This window comes from Elephantulus edwardii, unplaced genomic scaffold, assembly GCF_000299155.1.
Source record: "Elephantulus edwardii isolate Elephantulus edwardi_28Jun2011 unplaced genomic scaffold, EleEdw1.0 scaffold00014, whole genome shotgun sequence".
Classification (NCBI taxonomy): Eukaryota; Metazoa; Chordata; class Mammalia; order Macroscelidea; family Macroscelididae; genus Elephantulus; species Elephantulus edwardii.
Window position 1 is genome coordinate 17,966,280 of NW_006399764.1, and position 18,605 is coordinate 17,984,884.

An 18,605-nucleotide genomic window follows, 5' to 3' on the forward strand; every position below is an offset into this window, starting at 1 on the left:
CTTAATTAAAATGGGAAAAATCTAGTATTTTACATTTGTAAACTGCCATCCCAAAGGCACAGGGTTCAAATCCACCAGTTGCTCTACAGAAGAAATATGGGCAATATCCTCCCATTTGATTTATTGCCTCTAAAAACTTGCCAGAGTGTGAGCTATGGATCTCTTACAACTAGATGTTATATAACAATAAATAATACTGAGATTGTCAAAGATTTCATCTTAGTTGGATCCACCCTCAACACCCTGAAGCAGCAATCAAGACATCAGAAGGCATATTGTTCTAGGCAAACCTGTTATAAAATGTTAAAGAGCAAAGGTGTGCTTTGAGAACTATGGTGCACGCAAGCCAAGCCTGTGCTGTGGTGTTGAGTCGGAACGGACTCAGAGCTGACCCCCTAGCAGGTTGTCAGAGGCAGTAAATCACATGTGAGGAGATAGCCCATCCTTCTTCCATGAAGCAGCTGGTGGATTTGAACCTTGTGTATTTGGGATTGTAATACAACATCTTACTACTATTTTAATCATCTTATATGTATGTGAAAGCTGAATAATGAATAAGGCTGACCAATATAATTAATGCTTTAGAACTATGGTGTTGGTTAAAATGTGAAATATATTGCAGACTGTACGAAGAATGAACAAAACTGTCTTGAATGAAGTATAGTCAGAATATTCTGTAGATGCTTGGATGGTGAGATGTTGTTTTTAGACCTGTCTTTAGGAGAGGCCAGTCCCTAGAGAAGGGGATGGTGCTTGGTAAAATACAGTGTCAGTATAAAAGAGGAAGACCTCAGTGAGAGGGGCTGACACAGTGACTTGCAACAATGGACTCAAATTATAAATGTGTCACAAGACTGGGCAGGGTTGCATTCTGTTGTATATGTGGTGGCTATAAGCATGAACCAGTTCAAAAGCTCCCATTAACAGCAACAACAAGTTTAAGCTACAATGAATATAAATTCTTTCTAAAAAATTTTAAAAATTAGCTAAGATTAATAGCAATGTTAAGTACTTTCTGCCATTTAGCCTTAGTTCTATATAGGAGTAAATGGAATTTTAGACAAAGGAGGTTTAATAGATAACTGGTTATAGAGATATTCTATTTGCTTTAAATTTATTGTTAGATAATTTCTTATCCTCTGTACAAATGGAATATAGCTTTTCCATCTTTATTCAAAGGATGTAACATCTCATAAAATCCATAATTTTGTTTTGCTATCATATGTCAATAGTTCTTGTCTCTGTACTTTAAAGACATGTGACATCTTATTATCATTAAGGAAATCTAAAATTAAGAGTTAAATACACAACTTAATGCGGTGTAAAACTTTACTATTTATTCTTTGTACTACTGGTATAAATCAGTAGCTATTTCTTAAATGTTTTAACATGCAACATTTGAAATTAACCTTGAATCCATAATGTCCATTTATTACAATATCTGATTAAAATACTAATAATGTTAAGTCTAGAAAGAATTAAAAATGCCTTTTTATAGAAAATATCAGAGGGCTTTTATCTTCCCTATGGTTTCTGACATACTTAAGCTGATATTTATTTAATACTTTCTTAGACTTAGTTCTCTAGAGAAGAAATATTCATGAAATGGTTTACTGAGTTGTGGAGGCTGACAAGTCCCAAAATCTATAGGTCACGCATCAAGTTGGAGATGCCCCTGTCTCATGTGATTCTAAGGCCTAATGAATCCATAGTTGGCAGCTGAGATGATATGATGTTGGCTTATAAAATCCTAAAATCTCCAGGTTAGATAGCAGTCTACAGGGACTTAAGGCTGTAGGACAGATGAATCCCAAAATCAGCAGATCATATAATAGGTTGCTGACTCAAGTCCTACAAGTCGGAAGTCAGAGTATGACGGGTTCAGACCAAAGAAGAAATTTGTACACATAACACTCACAGTGGTAAGGAATTGAGATGTCATTACAAAGGTTAAAAGCCGTTAGCTGTTCCATGGGAGAGAAATGAGCAGTCTCCTTCTGTGGTATTTACTGCCTCTATAAACCTGCTGAAGGATCAACTTTGGGTCGGTTCAAAGGAGATGGTGAACCACCACACTCTCTGATATACCTGACCCCATGGAGGTTAGCATTTCCAATACTTGAAATGGAAGAGATTTACATAATATTGCAAAATAGAGGATTACATCAGATCATAAGATAGAGGCTAATCACATAATACTGAGATTTGTGGCCTCAACAAATTCATCCATAACATAAAACATTATAATCTAGTTCTTGTCTCCTTGGTGCCTATACACAATTTCGTAGAGTATGAGTTATATATAAATACAAAACAAAGAAGTCCTCATAACAATTACAATCCCTGTTTCTGCAACTGGTTGCATGGTCATAGCTGGTGTTTAGAACTACCTTTGCCACCACCTATTCTGTATTCCTTTTACCTTGAGTGAGCACCTCAGCTTTTTTGGCTGTTTTTGGTTGTTTTATTAGCCTGGTAGGGTAACCTAAACCTCCATTCATCACGGGCCTGGGCCGTTAGTAGTTACATCAAAGTTAGGTTGCTATAGTTTTCCATTGACTTTAACCACAGAGCATAGTAATACTAAGAGATTTCCCAAATGATCTTCTGTATTCCATTATCTCCATTACATAATATCAATCCTAGTTGACGTTGAATAGTATGGTACTTCTTTCTTTGCCTATTGATCCAGAAGCATGAGGATCCAAAGTGCCTAGATGTCCTTCTTAACTTACAGTTCAGAAGAATCAGTGATGAGTCTCTTTACGGTAACATTCCTTTCTATGTAACTGAGACCTCTAGGCCTTCAGTGCAAGAATTTTTCAAATGAATCACTAGGGATAATTATAAGTGGTACCACTGCAATTTCTCCACCTTGATTCCTGAACCTGAGAATCCTAGCTTTTAAAGAAACAAACAATACAACGTATTTGATGGTGGTTTAGAACATATATAACTTCCTGTTGAACATTGACCCAACCCTGCAACATAAAGCAACCTTGATGGTAAAGTAATTGTGTTTTTAAAAATTTACTCCTTTATATTATCAAGCAAACTGGTTCAGGATGATCAGAACATGGTAGCCAGTGAATTTCATAAGAATCAGCCCTTGCTGAACTTCACTTGCTGTGAAGTGAGTCTCTTGATCAAGAATAATGCTGTGTGACCTATCTTGCTGGTAGAAGAGTCATTTTGTAAACCCATGGATGCTAATTTTTGTAGGTGCCCTCTCTGCTAAGACTTGCTATTAAACCAAAAGCTGAGGATAGCCAAAGAATTTGTACAGAGAAGGCAAATATGTTAGCTAGATTAAGTATCTATTTCAGTAAGAAAAAAACATTGCCTTTTCCAGAATGTAAATGGTCCACTATAATCAATCTGCCACCAGTTGCAGAATGATTGTCTTCAAAAACTGATGTCACATTACAGACAGACTTAGTATTGGATTCTGCTGTTTGTAGATTCGGCAGTTCACAGCAGCTATAGCCAAATCAGCATTGGCAATTGCAAGTCCATGTTTCTGATCCCTATAGGCCATAACTTCTGTGCCTGCAACTTTAGACGTTTTGTGTATGACTTCATTTGGTAGTGACAGTAGCTATAGCAAAATGATGACTGGTTTCCACAGAACACAACAACATACCCACTTGATTGTTAAAATTCTCCTCTTCTCAGGTCACCCTTTGATGAGCATTAATGTGAGACACAACCGTTGTTTATTTCTTTGGCCTAATTATGGAAATCTATCCATATATTTCTTCCCCATACTTCTTTCTCACAGTGTTTTAAACATATTTCTTTAAGGTTTCTGACCATCCAGCCAGACAGTTTGCTACAACCCATGATTCAATATACTATCACATATTTGGTGATGTCTCCTTCCAAGTTGAATAAATAGTAAGGCACACTGCTTGAAGTTCTACGCATTAAGAGGATTTATTTCACCACTGTCCTTCAGGGAGATGTCAGAAAAGGCCTGCAGTGCTGGTCTTGTCCATTTTGAAGTGGTGCATATGTATAATGGGGAACGATCTATAAACCAGGCCCAAGTTTTCTCCTCTATTAACTAACTATAAGTAACTCCTCCCATAAGGGCCATAGGTACAAACTGGAAGAGAGAATGTATATGACAGGAGTGGAGACTAAAGACATTTAGGCCGCTTCTTTATGCAACTTACTTGTAGCCCCAGATAGTATTTGAGTTTGACCTCACGATGGGTAACTCAGACTGTAAGTTGACACTGCCCCATGGTTGTATGTTCTGTACTTAGGAAGGCACAGTATCAACATCTGGAGATGGCCAGCTGTTGCTATGGAATTCTAAGGGCCTGCACTGTGATTCACTAATTAGAACCTGTCTAAGACTCAAAACTTCATTTCTGTCATTGACGCTTTAGATATCATTGATTTGATCCTATAGCTAAATTAGTAGATTCACTTGTACAACAGACTGAAATGTTTACTGAGTCTTCTGTTTCTTTTTCTGGGCCCTACCAAAAGCTTACAGTTTTTTAAACTACTTGGTAAGTAGAGCACATTAACACACTCAAGTTAAGGATGTGTTGCCTCCACATACCAAAGTAGTGTATCAGATACTCTCTTCTTTTTAGTTATAGGAAGAGTCAGATGAAATTTATCTTTCATTTAAGATGGAATGATCCACATCACTGGTCTCAAAATTTTATGGAGGAGGAATTCACCTGAAATTTTTGTCAGATTAATTTTTTACCCTCTGGCATTCAGATATCTTAAGCAGTCATGAGTCATTGTTACCTCTTCCTATTAGATCTAATTAGTATAATGTAATCAGTTTCATAAACAGTGTGACTTCTTCTAGAAGGGAAAGGTGAGCAGTGTCCCTTATTATAAAAACTGTTGGACTATTGATGCGCCCTTGAGGTTGGTCTGTGCAAGTATATTTCTGACTTTTTTGATTATGAAATTAAACTGTCCTGATGTTGCTTTAAAAGAGATATTGAGAAAAAAACATAGCTTAGTAGCTACATACAGTCATCAGGAGATGTGTTCATTTATCCAGCAAGGAAATCATGTCTAGAGCAGCAGCTGTGACTAAAGCTGTTACCTGTTTAAATTTGCAATAATTGACCGTCATTTAAAAGAAATAAAAAAATCTATGCTTTCCCTCCTCAGGCCAAATAGGTAGGTTGGATAGATAGGTGCTTATCTTTACTTCATCTCTCAAATCCTTGGTCAAGCAGTAATCTCTGCAGATCTCTAGGAATATGACATTTCTTTTTTGTTTACTGTTTTCTTAGTAAACTATATAAAAGCCATTTGAATGGCTTTCATATAGCTTTTCATACTATAAGAGCCCTTACTTATTTGGTAGGAATATAATACGGAGTTTCTTTCAAAAGCTCTGTGGCTTCGTGTGTCAAGTAGTTGAGCTGTCAACCCACATGCACATGGTTCAAATGTACCAACTTCCTTGCAGGAGAAAGATAAGCCTTTTCTTCCCGTGCAGTTTACTGCCTCTGGAAACTCACTGGAAGGTCTACTTTGAGTCAATTCTTACTTGACAGTACAGCAACAACAATAATACTCATTTGTTGGATATGCTTCTTCCAATTATAGATTCTGAAGCTGGGAAAATCATAATATGGTAAGCCCAGGTACCTGGAGGACCCAATGTCAGCTGGACCTGAGCTAAGATCCAGTTAATAAGCTGACCTCCATATGCCCCTACTCTAACTGATGGGCCAAGGTGACATTTTGGGTCGCCTGGATTTAGTGTCAGTTCAGAGCCAGTGTCCAGTAATCTAAAAAAAAAAATGTAAAATCTGATGATTTACTTTCCCTAGAGAATAGTCAGTTTGGGGAAAGCTAGGAAATAAAGATTAACAGTATACATTTTTAGCAGTACAGTGGATTCCTTTCTAAAGAGGACTTGACCTTTCTTTTACTCAAGGGGTTATGGGTTTGTAAACTTGATTTTCACTCTGCAAGTTCAAGTTCACTTGACCTGAAATTCCTCTGCTTGTAAATTTAGTAGGTGCTTTATTCATTTCGCTACTAAGGATACCATGATTAAGTAGTCAGTGCCATAAATTTAAATGAGTGAGATTTTGATTACTGCTTTAATCCCACTGTACGTTTCAGTAACTATCCTTACCTCACCTTTGTCAAGTAAATGTTACAACTTGGCCCCTCCCTTTAAGGGGTCCAATCAGCTCTATTGTGGTTATTATATGTGGTAATTCTGTTAAAACCATTTTCACTGTCAAATATGAACAATCCCAGCAATCTTCAAGGATGCTGGGCTCCCTTCACAAGTTTGCTCTTCACCGTTGTTGGTGAATCTGTGAGTCCAATCTGGTAAATCTATCCTTTCTGCCAGTTTCTGTTAGTCTATTAATATCTTCCTCTACAAATAACAAGGCAGGTTTGATACTTCAACTGACACCTAATAACACCACCACCACCACCACAATAAATTCAGACTTACCCAACTTTCTTTCCATTGCACCATTCTTTTGCACCGTTAGTAGCCTTCCCAAGCACATTTCTGCTGTTTCTGTTTGTGTACATTATGGAAAAGAAGCCACTCTTTGGAGTGTAGTACTTTTCCTCCTTAGTCACAATTCATACTTTGCCTTTTAGAGCTCTCTAGGTGGCTTAGGGATAAGGCGTTGTGCTGCCAACTCAAAGGCTCTCAGTTTGAGTTCCATGGGAGAATGATAGGTGGTATCCTCCCATGAAATTTAGAGCCTCTGAAAATTTGCTGGAGGGTTACCCATGAGTTAGTTCTGACTAAAAAGCACTCAACAATGACATAAACCTAACTGCAGTTATAAGTCTAGAAGCACAAATAAGTGGTAGGGATGGCTGCTGGTAGCATTCAACAAAGTCTTACGAAGCATTTGCCCAGAAAACACCCTAGGCACCATCTCGGACTTTTCAGGTACAGCTGCATTAATCTCATCAAATGGGAATGGGGGTGAGAATGGTTTTCCAGGAGAGGGTGGTTTATCAGATAGAGTAATTTCTTCAGAGGGGAGGGGAGGTGGTGTTTGTAAGAGTGCAATGTATATTTAAATTCAACAGAATTTAAGGGCACAGTTTTCCTATCAACCTGATTACCTGCTTATATATTCCCATCTCAGGATTTAGGAATATGTTTCTTTCCACTTGGTGCCTTCATTAACTTCAGACACCATTCACAGTTGGGAGTTCAATTGATACCAAAAAAACAGCCACTCTTACAATGACTCTGGGTTTGGTTTTCGGTATTATCAACTTTGTTACTATAAGAAATAAGGCTTGCTTTCAGGTCATAAGTGATAACCTTTGGATATTATTATGGTGATGCTTGAATTGAGCCTGTGAAGACCTGAACCTAACTCTTTCTGTCACTACTTTTATGTAGCAAAAGTAGGACCAACTCACCAGCTTCCTTAGATTTCTCATCTAACTAAATGGTAAAAAAAAAATACTCAATATGCAATCATCTGGAGCCTTCTCTCTCACAAATACATGATCTGTTGTTGCTTGCTGTTGTGTACCATCAAGTCAGAACTGACTCACAGCTGACTCTCCTATGGGTTTTTAGAAGCAGTAAATTGCCCATCTTTCTGCTGTGGAAAAACTGGTGGATTTGAACCATACGCTTTTTGGTTGACAGCACAATTCCTTACCACGAAACCACCAGAGTTCCCTATGTAATCTATTAATGGTGATATTTTGCTTATCTCTGTTGCCACCTCACGCATTAGCAGGGTCCTTTTGCACCACCAGACACAGAATCATCCATGGTTTTAAGATTAACTAGACTTGGCAAACAATTTAGAAATGTCATTCTTACAATTTTGTTTCTCTACAACCACTCCTAGTACTAAATGTTTTTGGTTGGTTCTGTAAGAACTGTAAACTCAAATCTCAGTGCTATCAAATTGGAAGTGATCCAAAGTTTTTGAGGTTATAATTTGTATGAAATAGATTGCTTGTCTTTCTCTCTCAGAGACACTGGTGGACTCAGACTGTCAGAGAGGTCCAGCCTTTGGGTTAGTGCAGCACCCACTGACTGTGTCACCAGAGCTCCCTTCTAGAAATAGTCTCAAGGAAATGGCTCACATAGTTATGGAGGCTGGCAAGTCCCATATCTGAGAGCCAGGGGTCAGATTGTGGGGCTCTCCTGACTTAACACTATTGCAAGGCCCGAAGAACCCACAGTCAGTAGTTCAGATGACATTGGCTCACAGACCTGTGGAAACTGGCAGATTCCAAGCCTGGCACATCAAATGGCAGGCTATGGACTCCAAAGTATGCAGAAGCTGGTGAATCCTAATTGTGTACACTTCCTAAATAAAGTAATGCTTGTAAAAAAGGAGTTTTGTTTTAAGAAATATGTAGATTATTTCCTGAAATGCATCCCTTTGATGAAGGATGCTTAAAATTCAATGTGGGAAGAGATTGTGTAAGGCAGATATTTAAAGTGCACTTACTGGTCCCTTACCCTAGAGACACTGATCTGATGGGTCTACAGTTAGGTCCAGGAATCCCTACTGAATCCCTCTGCCCGACGATTCTGAGGAATATTGACCAAGATAATCCATGGAACAGTGTTAGGACCTTAAACTTGAATCAATGATTCTCCTGTGATACGTATTCTTAATTTTTTAAAAACTTCTGGAAAGTTTTCTTTGGGAGACATAGCAATATTCTCCAAAAGTTTTGCTTGGTTTTTGTTTTGTTGGATTTTTTTTAAAACGGGGTTGCTTATAATGACAGTGGAATTAAGTCATTCTAGAAGATCTCATTTAAAGATCATGGAAAGAATTTATGTCATGTTGTTTGGTTTGTTAGATACTTCATAAAATGTTGAGCATTTGTATTTTCTTTAATTTCAGATTGAAATGTGAACTAAGAACAGACATCTTCATATCTACATTTATTGGTTAATGATCTTAATTCATGCTTATATTATTAATGTCATCAACATTAGATAAATATTGTGTGATTGTCTTCTTTCCAGCCCTTTAATATTTGATGTACTTTAGAAATCAAACAATAAATGATTACTTCATACAAAGGATGAACTAAAGTTCTATAAAATTAGGCATTGCTCATAGTGCATGTGATTTGCATAGTATTATTCCTTATAAAACATGTCATGTATGGATAAGTTAATAAATGAACATTTTAATTTGAATTTACATGGGTTTTAGTCTTTACATTAGCAACACCTTTCAAGCTACATACAGAAGTTAAGGAGGGACCAGAAATAGTTTGGTTTTGAAAAGAACATTAAGAGCTAGAGTTTCCAAGACCCTATGTTGACTATTCATAAGCATTTATGTAACAATCATGCTATTATTACTTATTAGCTGTCTTTCTAAACAACCACTGGATAGTCTTTTGTAGAAGAAAGATTTGTCTAAAATCGAGATTACACTTTAGTATTCAGTTTGGTAGGGAATTGAGTGATCTTCTGCTCTCTGATTTGTGCTGTGACTTGGTCTGAATTCTTGAGACAAAGATTTCATAAGCAAAGAATGTGTTTTGCTGGGAAAGAGTTTTGCTCAATGGAACATTGTAAGCAGTGATGGCATAACCTATGGACTCAACAGTGGATCTAGTACATAGAATTGGTAGAGTTATGTCTGTGTGCTCAGTAGTACTGACATTGGCAACAAACTTAAAAGAATAACTGTTATTTTAGGATAGTTTTGTTCAAATTATGAAAAAAACCCCTAGTGGCCAAAGAAGTCATAGGTTCACATCTAACAGTCTTTTCCTTTTTGTCTCTTCTGCAGTCATCTCAACTCGAACTCCACCTCCGCCCTCACCGTTGCCATTTCCAACACAAGCTATCCTTCCTCCAGCCCCATCGAGCTACTTCTCTCATCCAACGATCAGATATCCTCCTCACCTGAATCCTCAGGATACTCTGAAGAACTATGTACCTTCTTATGACCCATCCAGCCCACAAACCAGCCAGGTAAAAACAAGATTAAAGCCTAAGGGATATGGAACAGGGCTAAAATTAAGGCATGGAGGTTAGTCAGACAGTGTTTGTCTGGCAGAACATCAAGCTTTTGAAAGCCATCTCCAGGAAGTGTCTCGGTGACTCAATAAGTTTTCATTTAAACGTGGCTGAATGACAGGTGGGAAGTGTGTTGCTGCAGAGAGGCATATTTGTGACTATGTTTTTTGGTTTGATGTTTTTGGATTTTCATTGATGGAAGAGAAAAATCTGTGCAGAAAGCACACTAACAAAAACGCTCTGAGCTGGAGTTCACACCTCTGCAATACCTGGTTTGACACAGAGACAAAAATGCTTATTTTAGGCAGGAGCAAGGTATGTGCTAAAATAAACACACACAAAAGAACTTACAGTTGTATTTATAGGCTAACTATTAGGCATTAAAATAAGCTTTGCTAATGTAAACATTTTCAATGTTTGATGACTACTTGAATATTCTTTGCACAGACATGACTACATTTAATAGTGAGTGACAGTGCTGGGAGCGTCTTTTTTTCTGCTTCTTCTTTTGTAAACATTGTGCAGTAGTTTTAGAGATCTATTGTGAATGTAGTGACTCATATGTATTTTTTTTACTTACCAGGGATGTGGTTCCTTCAATGGAGAAGGTTCACTTGTAGGGATTTGGTAACAAAAGTAGATAGGTAGTCTGTGACAGCGCTGGATCCATCAATGACTAAAATTGCCAAGATCAGTGTTAATATAAATTTGCTATTATGGTCTGGTATTTGACTTTGTTGCTTTACTTTCAAGACTACGGACCACTCCTTATTATGCCTTCTAATGCTTTCAGTTATGGGTCATTTCTGACTCAAATACACACAACAACAACAAGGCTTTGGCGATGTTTACAGACATTCTTTATTCGTGCTATTTATTTATTAAAATGACAGTAGTTAGGATGTTCATTTTCACCAAGAATTAAAAACAAAAGGCATCCAAAAGAGGCCCTTTAGTCCTAATGTAATTGTTAAAGTGAAAACAAAATGATCCTATCTAAATCCAACTCCTCTATTTTGACTAACACCATATCCAGCAATATTTGAGTTACTGCAAACATTCTTTTGACTTTTGGCACCATTGACAAATGCACAAAAACTCAGAGTGCCCGAGTTGAGGATTTGAAGTTAAACTTACTGTTTGTATTTTAGGAGAAAATATTCAAATGATCTTGGACTCTTAATAACTCTAATCAGAATGGCAGTTAAGTAAAATAGTCAGGTCTTAGTAGATCAGTTTAGAAATACATTTGCTGTTAGAGAGTATGGTTTCAAAAGTCCCTGTCCCAGAGAGCATTTTGTTAGACTCAGCTGGGAACAGTGCATACAAGGTCTGATTTTAATTTGTGTAGAATTTCCATGAATAACAAAGTCTAATTAAGGCATCCATTAAAAGTCCTTAACGTTAATTCAGGGTGGAAAATCTTAGCGTTCCATTGGATTTTTTTTTTTAAACTGATGTCTTAATTAGGCACTGTTAGGGGAAAAATTATGCAAATTAAAATCAGGCCCTTAGTGTTATGCATTTCTTTAATTATTCAGTGCTTGTTTTAAGTACATTTCAATTTCTTTGTAAGTTAAGAGGGCATATTAGGTGATAATCTTCCTATATTCTCAGTTTTTCTTCACTTTTTCAAGGTAAAGATCTAACTTCTAAGAGAAATATCTTAACTCTCATCTCATTTTTTTTTCTTCAAATCTCCTCTCAGGATTTTGTATAATAGCAGCAGTGTACTGAGTAGAATAATCCTTTCAAATGCTCTGTCAACTTCATCATCAGGTAGACCTTTCTCTTTCATATCTGCAGTATGAAAGCCCATCTATTAACGGACTTAAAAGAGAGAAGCTTTGTAGTGTAACTTCATCCATTTAAATTAGTAAAAATCTGAAGAAAAAGAACTTTCCCATTTTTTTCTGACCCTGAGATTTAAAAAGAAACACCACCAAAAAAACTCACCAAAACAAAACTTCTCTACATTGCCTGGGTCATACTTTGTTGGGTTACTTTATTATATTTAAATGAGAGAAATGTTTTTGTGGCTGGCTTGTGATTCCATTCCAGTGGACAAGGCTTATAGAATGGGCAGAGTATTATGCTGTGGCAGCATTTTTCTAGAAATTACTTTCATTCTGTTTGGGGAAACATTGTTTTCAGAAACATTTTTAATGACAGTGTTTCATGAGTGATAGAATGATACTTTTCTTCTCTGTTGCATAGAATATGTAAAGTAGTAATGTTCAGATAACTAGAAGTTGTTCCTTTGCTTTATAGAAACAAGAGATGTTCCCCCCTCCCCCTTTTAGAGGAAAAGTGGATCTTTATACTACAAGTTTGTTTTTGTAGAAACGTTATATCAGCTTTGGGTTGTTTTTTTGTTGCTTTTTTTTTTTTTTAAAAAAAACCTACTTAAAACCAATTAATTTGCATTTCCAAGTAGGACTCTCATAATTCACCTTTTCAGCTGTAGAAATGTAAGGAAATGAGCTGTAGTTCAACCTGTGGCCAAATGTTCCCTCTCAGCACCCTCCGTGCTGCACTGATTTTGATTGTTAAGTCAAGCAACTGAGATACCTTTTCCTTCCCACAGCAATTTAGAGATTAATTGCATTACTGCCACATGATTATGGTGAGACAGTCATGCTATTCAATGGACTATTTGAAATAAAATTAGTGTAAGGTATAACCCTCCCATAGGTTTCCGCCAGGGGAAAGTCTGGTCAATTTTCCTGACATAATGTTAAATACCTAAAATTGCCCATGATGAATGGTCACGATGTTTAAGAAGTCCGTTTTATTTCTAGAATAAATGAGTCGCTCTCTGAGGAACCCAGCCACTCATGGTTCTGAGTCACAGCATTTAAGTGTTACTTGTTGTTCATCCTCTTTTCTACAGAAATGCCCATTTGTAGTTGACATGCGGGTATTTAGACAAATATTGTGCTTCATTGCCCACTTTGCCTTGAACAGTTTGGATGATAAAACTAAATATTTGTGGGAAAAGTGTCCTAGCAAATTGTTGCATACACAGTGGTGTGGGGAATCCCAAAATGAGTGTTAAAAAAAATTATCTGTTTAGATAAATACATTCCAGCATTTCTTCCAAGCTTGTGCCTTCAGATTTGTTTTCTTACCAAGTGAAGTCTTTATTCCCAGGGACTAAAATATAGGTGATAGTGTCTTTTCTATCATTGACTGGGTGATTTTTCTGAGTAAATTCCTACCAGTGTTAACTGAGACTGCAGCTCACTCTCCTTATATAATAATGGAAGAGTAGCTTAAATAATACTTGTGCAAATGTGCTTGTTCTCTGTTTCAGTTATAAATACATCTTAATTTCCTTTCAAAATCTTTTTATCTTGGAGTTCTAAGATCAAGCATAGTTTGATGTTTTATGTCATTGTTTGGATCTGAAATTTCCAGAAGCTGTAAGCTCTCCTTCTGTCTGCTTATGTGAGTAAATCACCAAAGTTAAGTGGAGATCCAACACCCTAAACTGTCTGATGCTCGCGGTCGAGGATGCTTGTATGTGAGAGCAAGCTAAGAGTTGCTGAACACAAGAAAGTGGGCCTGAAGGATAAATAAGAGGACCTGTAGCACTTGATGTGTTTAATCTGCCAGATTGCGTATCATCCTTACTGTTTCAGAAGCAAAAATTGATTATAGGGAATGAAGAGCTGAGAAAAAGGAAGCATGGAAGTCTAATTCTAACTAGTTCAGTAAGGTCTACCATTTTAGCCTTAGGCTACGCATTTAGCTCTTCACTTGAGTTTTTTAAATGTGCCGAGTAAAGGACCAGGTATACATGATCCTCGGTCGTGGCAGAAGGGATGAAGTAACCTGTGCATAGAGCCTTAGATGGAAAAACTTACCTTAAATGCTGTTGATTCTTAACCACTACTAACCGTTGACTGTCCCCTCTGCCTTGAACTTGAGAGAGGACCATGTGATGTCGCATCCACGGTGCAGGGACTACTCAGCAGAGTATGTGGAGTCGAGTTGCTGGAGATGATGACTGTCTTTTGGATCGTTTCACCCGACGTTCTGTTTTTGTTTTTTAGCCTAACAGCAGTGGTCAAGTGGTAGGGAAAATGCCTGGCCATTTCACGCCTGTCTTGGCACCCTCTCCCCATCCCAGTGCAGTGCGACCTGTGACCCTGACCATGACAGATACTAAACCCATCACTACATCCACTGAAGGTGAGGCAGCTTCACCCACAGCGACCAGTAAGTATTTGTCTAGGAAATGAGAAATGTCCATCGAAGTCCCCATTGGATATCTGATCCAAGGTGGAGAACACGGCAACTTTTCCAGCTACCCCACCAGATGGAGATTTCTCATTTATGAGGAGCAGGCAGGCATGTCTATGGCCTGGCTCCCACATGCTCTCTCTCGTCAAATTTCACTCAGTGTGTCATATTTGAAAAGAGAGAAGCTTATTTAGTTGAGTAAACAGCTATTACAAAATAATCAGTCATGCCTGCCTGTTCAAGGTATACATCTACATTGCACTGAATAACAGAACAGTGTACAAGGTTTTTATATCACCCAAAGAGAGATTAGATAATTGTTACTTATTTGAACATTCCTATAGAAATCGGTCCCTTCACCAGCCAGACTGAATCAGTGCCTCTGTGAGGTAATTACATGTTTACATTACTGTAGGTTATGTCATTGTTAGAAACAGTCACACCACAGTGGGGACAGGCAGGAGCATTTCAAAGCTGAAGACCAGGCACATACAGAACTACCTGCTCTCATTATCTGTGACTCTTTTAACTTATTGATCATTTTTCCCATCATCATACATCAGAGACTGTGCTTTTTCAGTGTGGCTATGACATTTTACATCTGAGAGATGAATCCAGCGTGCTTACATCGTGCATACACTCCTGAGCCAATGAATGCCTTTTCTTCAACATGTTAGAATACATAGACATATACAGGGCACCAATCTTACAGGGCTTTTTCTAAACTAATGGCTTCTTAGAACTGGAGCTTGTGTGTACAAACTGGCAGGCACAAGGACTCCATTCGGGAGGAATTAACACATTCTCTCTCAAATTGCACACATCCTTTCAATCTAGAACAGTTTTCTTTCCTGGAGCAAGAAAGTCCCCATGCTCTAGAAATTTCTCTGTGGAGCTCCAGAGGCACTCAGAGACACCATTGGGCTTGGCCTTTCATCTTTCCTGGTCATTGGGAAGATCCTATTTTTGTGTGCGTGTGGCTTCTGTAATATTAGGGAGGAGCCCAGTATACCACCCCCCCCCCACTCAGGTGAGCTGTGCTTTGAGTGTACAGTGAATTCAGCACCTTCTTTCCTTAAAATGAATAAACTCTCATAGATTAATAAATCCATAGAGGCCTGTGAAGAATCACTGATTTTCAGTAATACGATTATTACAGAGAGTGCTGTACTAGTGATACTTCCCACAATTGCTAAGACCCAGTCAAGGAGACTGCTCTTTTGTTCTAATGATTGCCTAAGAACATTGCAGTCACTAAAACAATATATCCATGTTTTCAAGTAATGCCTTTAATCTCCAGACAAACAAGTCAGCACTTGGAAGAAAAATTAGAAAAGAAAGATTAAAGTTGTGCACACACATACACGACACAGTTAAACAGGACAAGACTATCATAAGATAAATGGTTAAAAATCAGTTCTAGAAACTTTAAATGTTACTGTAGGAGTAACATTCATAGATGACATTCCGAGGAGGGAAGATCACACCCAAATAATGACACTCATCTCTGTCAATGAATTGATTGATACAAACAGGGTGATCTATTAAAAATTACAAAATATTCAGAAGGACTGTTTTGATTAGATTCAGTTGGCTATATCTTCTCCTTTTTTCTACTCTCAAAGAGAAGGAATCTAACAAGTAGTTTTCATTTTCTAGAAACTGATTCACTTGTAGTTCCATCTCTCAGTTGATAATGAGAAGCTAGTCGTTGAATTGTAAGTCAATGAAATGAGAGAAAACAGCAACTCTAGGACACTCTCTTCCTGGTGGCTGAAAGCCAAACCAGCACAGGGTTGTTTCTGAGGTGCGAGATGCTGGTCTGGTGGTCTTGCTCTTCCTTGGTTTCTAAGAACCTGGAGAAGTAGGAGATGCACCCAGCTGCTGACAACTACCCTTGCAGGAACACTCCAGAGTAATTAAAAGATTACTTATGAGCATGGTCAGTGCTTTTTAGGAACCTGGTCTAAACAAACAAACAAATTGATTGGATCAACTTCTCTAGTCTTTGAAGCCAGCTTGGCAGAACGAATGCAAAAAGTCAATTTAACATTAATTAATTCCTCATTACTCTAACAGTGGTTTGTTTTTTTTTAAAAAAAAATTAATAATCTTCTGAACTCTAAATGTGAGATATATAGTCAAAATATAGTTCAACTTATTCCAACAGGGAATATTGTGATTGCTTAATGCTAGGAAGAAATAAATATATTCCTTTCATTTTTTAAAACGGAAAATCTAGCACCAGGGAGAACTTTTTTTAAAAAAAAAAACCTCACTCTGGACTATAAAACACTTGTCCCAGGAAGTCCAGGCAACATGAGCATGTGGCTGTTTAAGCTTTCTGCTAATATTTATCACCTGGTGGCAAAGTATTTTTTTTTTAAAATGCCATCAATCCCTTCCCAAACTAGTCATGAGAAATTGATTTCTTGTGCTTACAAAAACCAAAGATATTTTTAAATTAAAAAAACTCTATCAAACTTCTGGTTATTTTTTACACTGAGTAAACTACAGAGCTGTTTCAGGCTATACAATAAAACAACAAGAACAAAAGGACTCTGGCTTCATGTTGTAATGTCAGCTTTTCACGCCTCCTAAGCGATACATTTCTCATCCTCCACCACCAAGCACACAGCTTCACTCCCATGTGAAAAGGCTTTCACTTTTTCCTAATAGATTTTCAATCAGCTTTTATATTCAGGATCACCATCATTGATTATTCCATTAGTAAACCACACATTTTCAGTAAAAAGGAACAGCTAGGGAAAGGATCCTTCTACGCAGGCAATCCTTGGTCCTTCTGAAGGACTGTATCCAGAACAAGTGAGTGTGAGGTGCCCACACCAAGGCAGGGATGTAGCTTCCTGGATGGATTCTTGTTTGGGAGGACGTGTACTATTGGACTGCAGCTACCATCTCTTTCCTGTCCTTGCTGTCCACTCAAAAGAGAAATGGCAATCCTTTTTTTATTTTCTTTTATTTTTGGTTGCAAATCCCACTTCTCTGGGTTTCTGATACATGGACAAGGGTGTTCATTCTGTGGTTCACCATTTTTATCTTTGTTTTTGTTCTTCCTTAATCAGCCTACACAGCCTCAGGCACTTCTCAAGCCAATCGATATGTGGGACTAAGTCCAAGAGACCCGTCCTTCCTACATCAGCAACAGGTGGGCGCATTCCCCCAGGTGTGACGGTGTAGCCACGCTTCTGCATAGGCGCTTCTTCTGCATAGGTGCTTCTTTCCAGGCTGTCTCTCAGCTCGAGACTCAGAACGGGGTTCACAGGGCTCACAAGACAGAAAGTAATCATCATTTTCCAAAACCTTTCCTCATCTAGCCTTTGTTTCTCGTCTCTCTGAACAAGGTTTCTCAAATTGGCTCACGACCATTTTCATCTCTGTTGTATTGAGAACATCCATGTACTGTAGTATTTTAGTCCAACAGGACAGGAGTTTTCTCCATCTTGCCAGCTATTGAAAACTTAGTAAGGTCTAATTTCAAAGACAACAGTTGAAGACTGATTTAAAAGCCAATTAGTGTAGAATCAAGACACATTTTGCATTTTTGAGCTATTTCATGCTTTCCAGATGTTCTGCTCTTCATTTTTTTTTTGTTTTGGTCAAAGGAGATGAGTTTTGAAGCCAAGATCTCAGGCGACACATTATTTCTATTTTAATAGGTTTAAATTGGTTTACTGAGTTCAGATGTGATAAAACACTTTTTCTGGGGGGGGAGGTCTGCTTTCTGACATCATTTATGTTTCAAGTAGCATTTTAAATTTCACATCTCATTAATGCTATAAATTTAATGCAAATGAAGTGTTTACCCAAAACTGTGAAAACATACAGCCCAGATTAATGGTAGCTTGTAAAAAAATAGCCACCATCAAAACCATAGACTGTACCAATTCTTCTAGAAGGTCTCCATAGCCACCCTGCTTGTGGCCACCATAACAGTATTTCGCTGTACAATGTTCAAGCCCTTCATAATTGTAGGCCAAGGTGGCAGACTGCATATATTAAAGGTCACCCTATGCCGAATTCAGAGAAATTGTAAGGATGAGAAGAGCTTCTTCAAGATGCTTGACGTTTTGCCAGATTTTTTTTTAAAAAAGCAAGACAAAACAAAAGAGTGAGAACTAACTGAAAACATCTGTACACAGTTATGAAAATACCAAATAATAATTAGTGGCTTTGCCAGCCATTGGCTTTTCAACATAATTCTCTGGAATGTTGCTTTCTTTTTTTTTTTCACCTCTAAAATTGCTGTAATATGAAATCTGTTATAATTACTATAATGTGGTTCTTTTTGACAAATGTAGTGTTCATTGTGTATGTTGTGTTGGTTTTTTTT

General features: G+C 37.7%; 1 protein-coding gene across 6 annotated transcripts in view; it reads left to right on the forward strand.

Annotated features, from left to right (window-relative positions):
• NFIB (nuclear factor I/B) overlaps positions 1–18,605 on the forward strand; it is a 290,118-nt gene that overhangs the window by 242,699 nt on the left and 28,814 nt on the right. For 3 of the 6 annotated variants that reach the window (XM_006881293.1, XM_006881295.1, XM_006881294.1), the window contains exon 8: positions 9,774–9,958. In XM_006881293.1, the coding sequence (XP_006881355.1) occupies positions 9,774–9,958 (185 nt within the window). Of the gene's footprint in view, positions 1–9,773; positions 9,959–14,061; positions 14,228–17,337; positions 17,421–18,605 lie in introns of all 6 variants that reach the window. The other 3 variants (XM_006881292.1, XM_006881296.1, XM_006881291.1) reach the window with 2 other exon arrangements.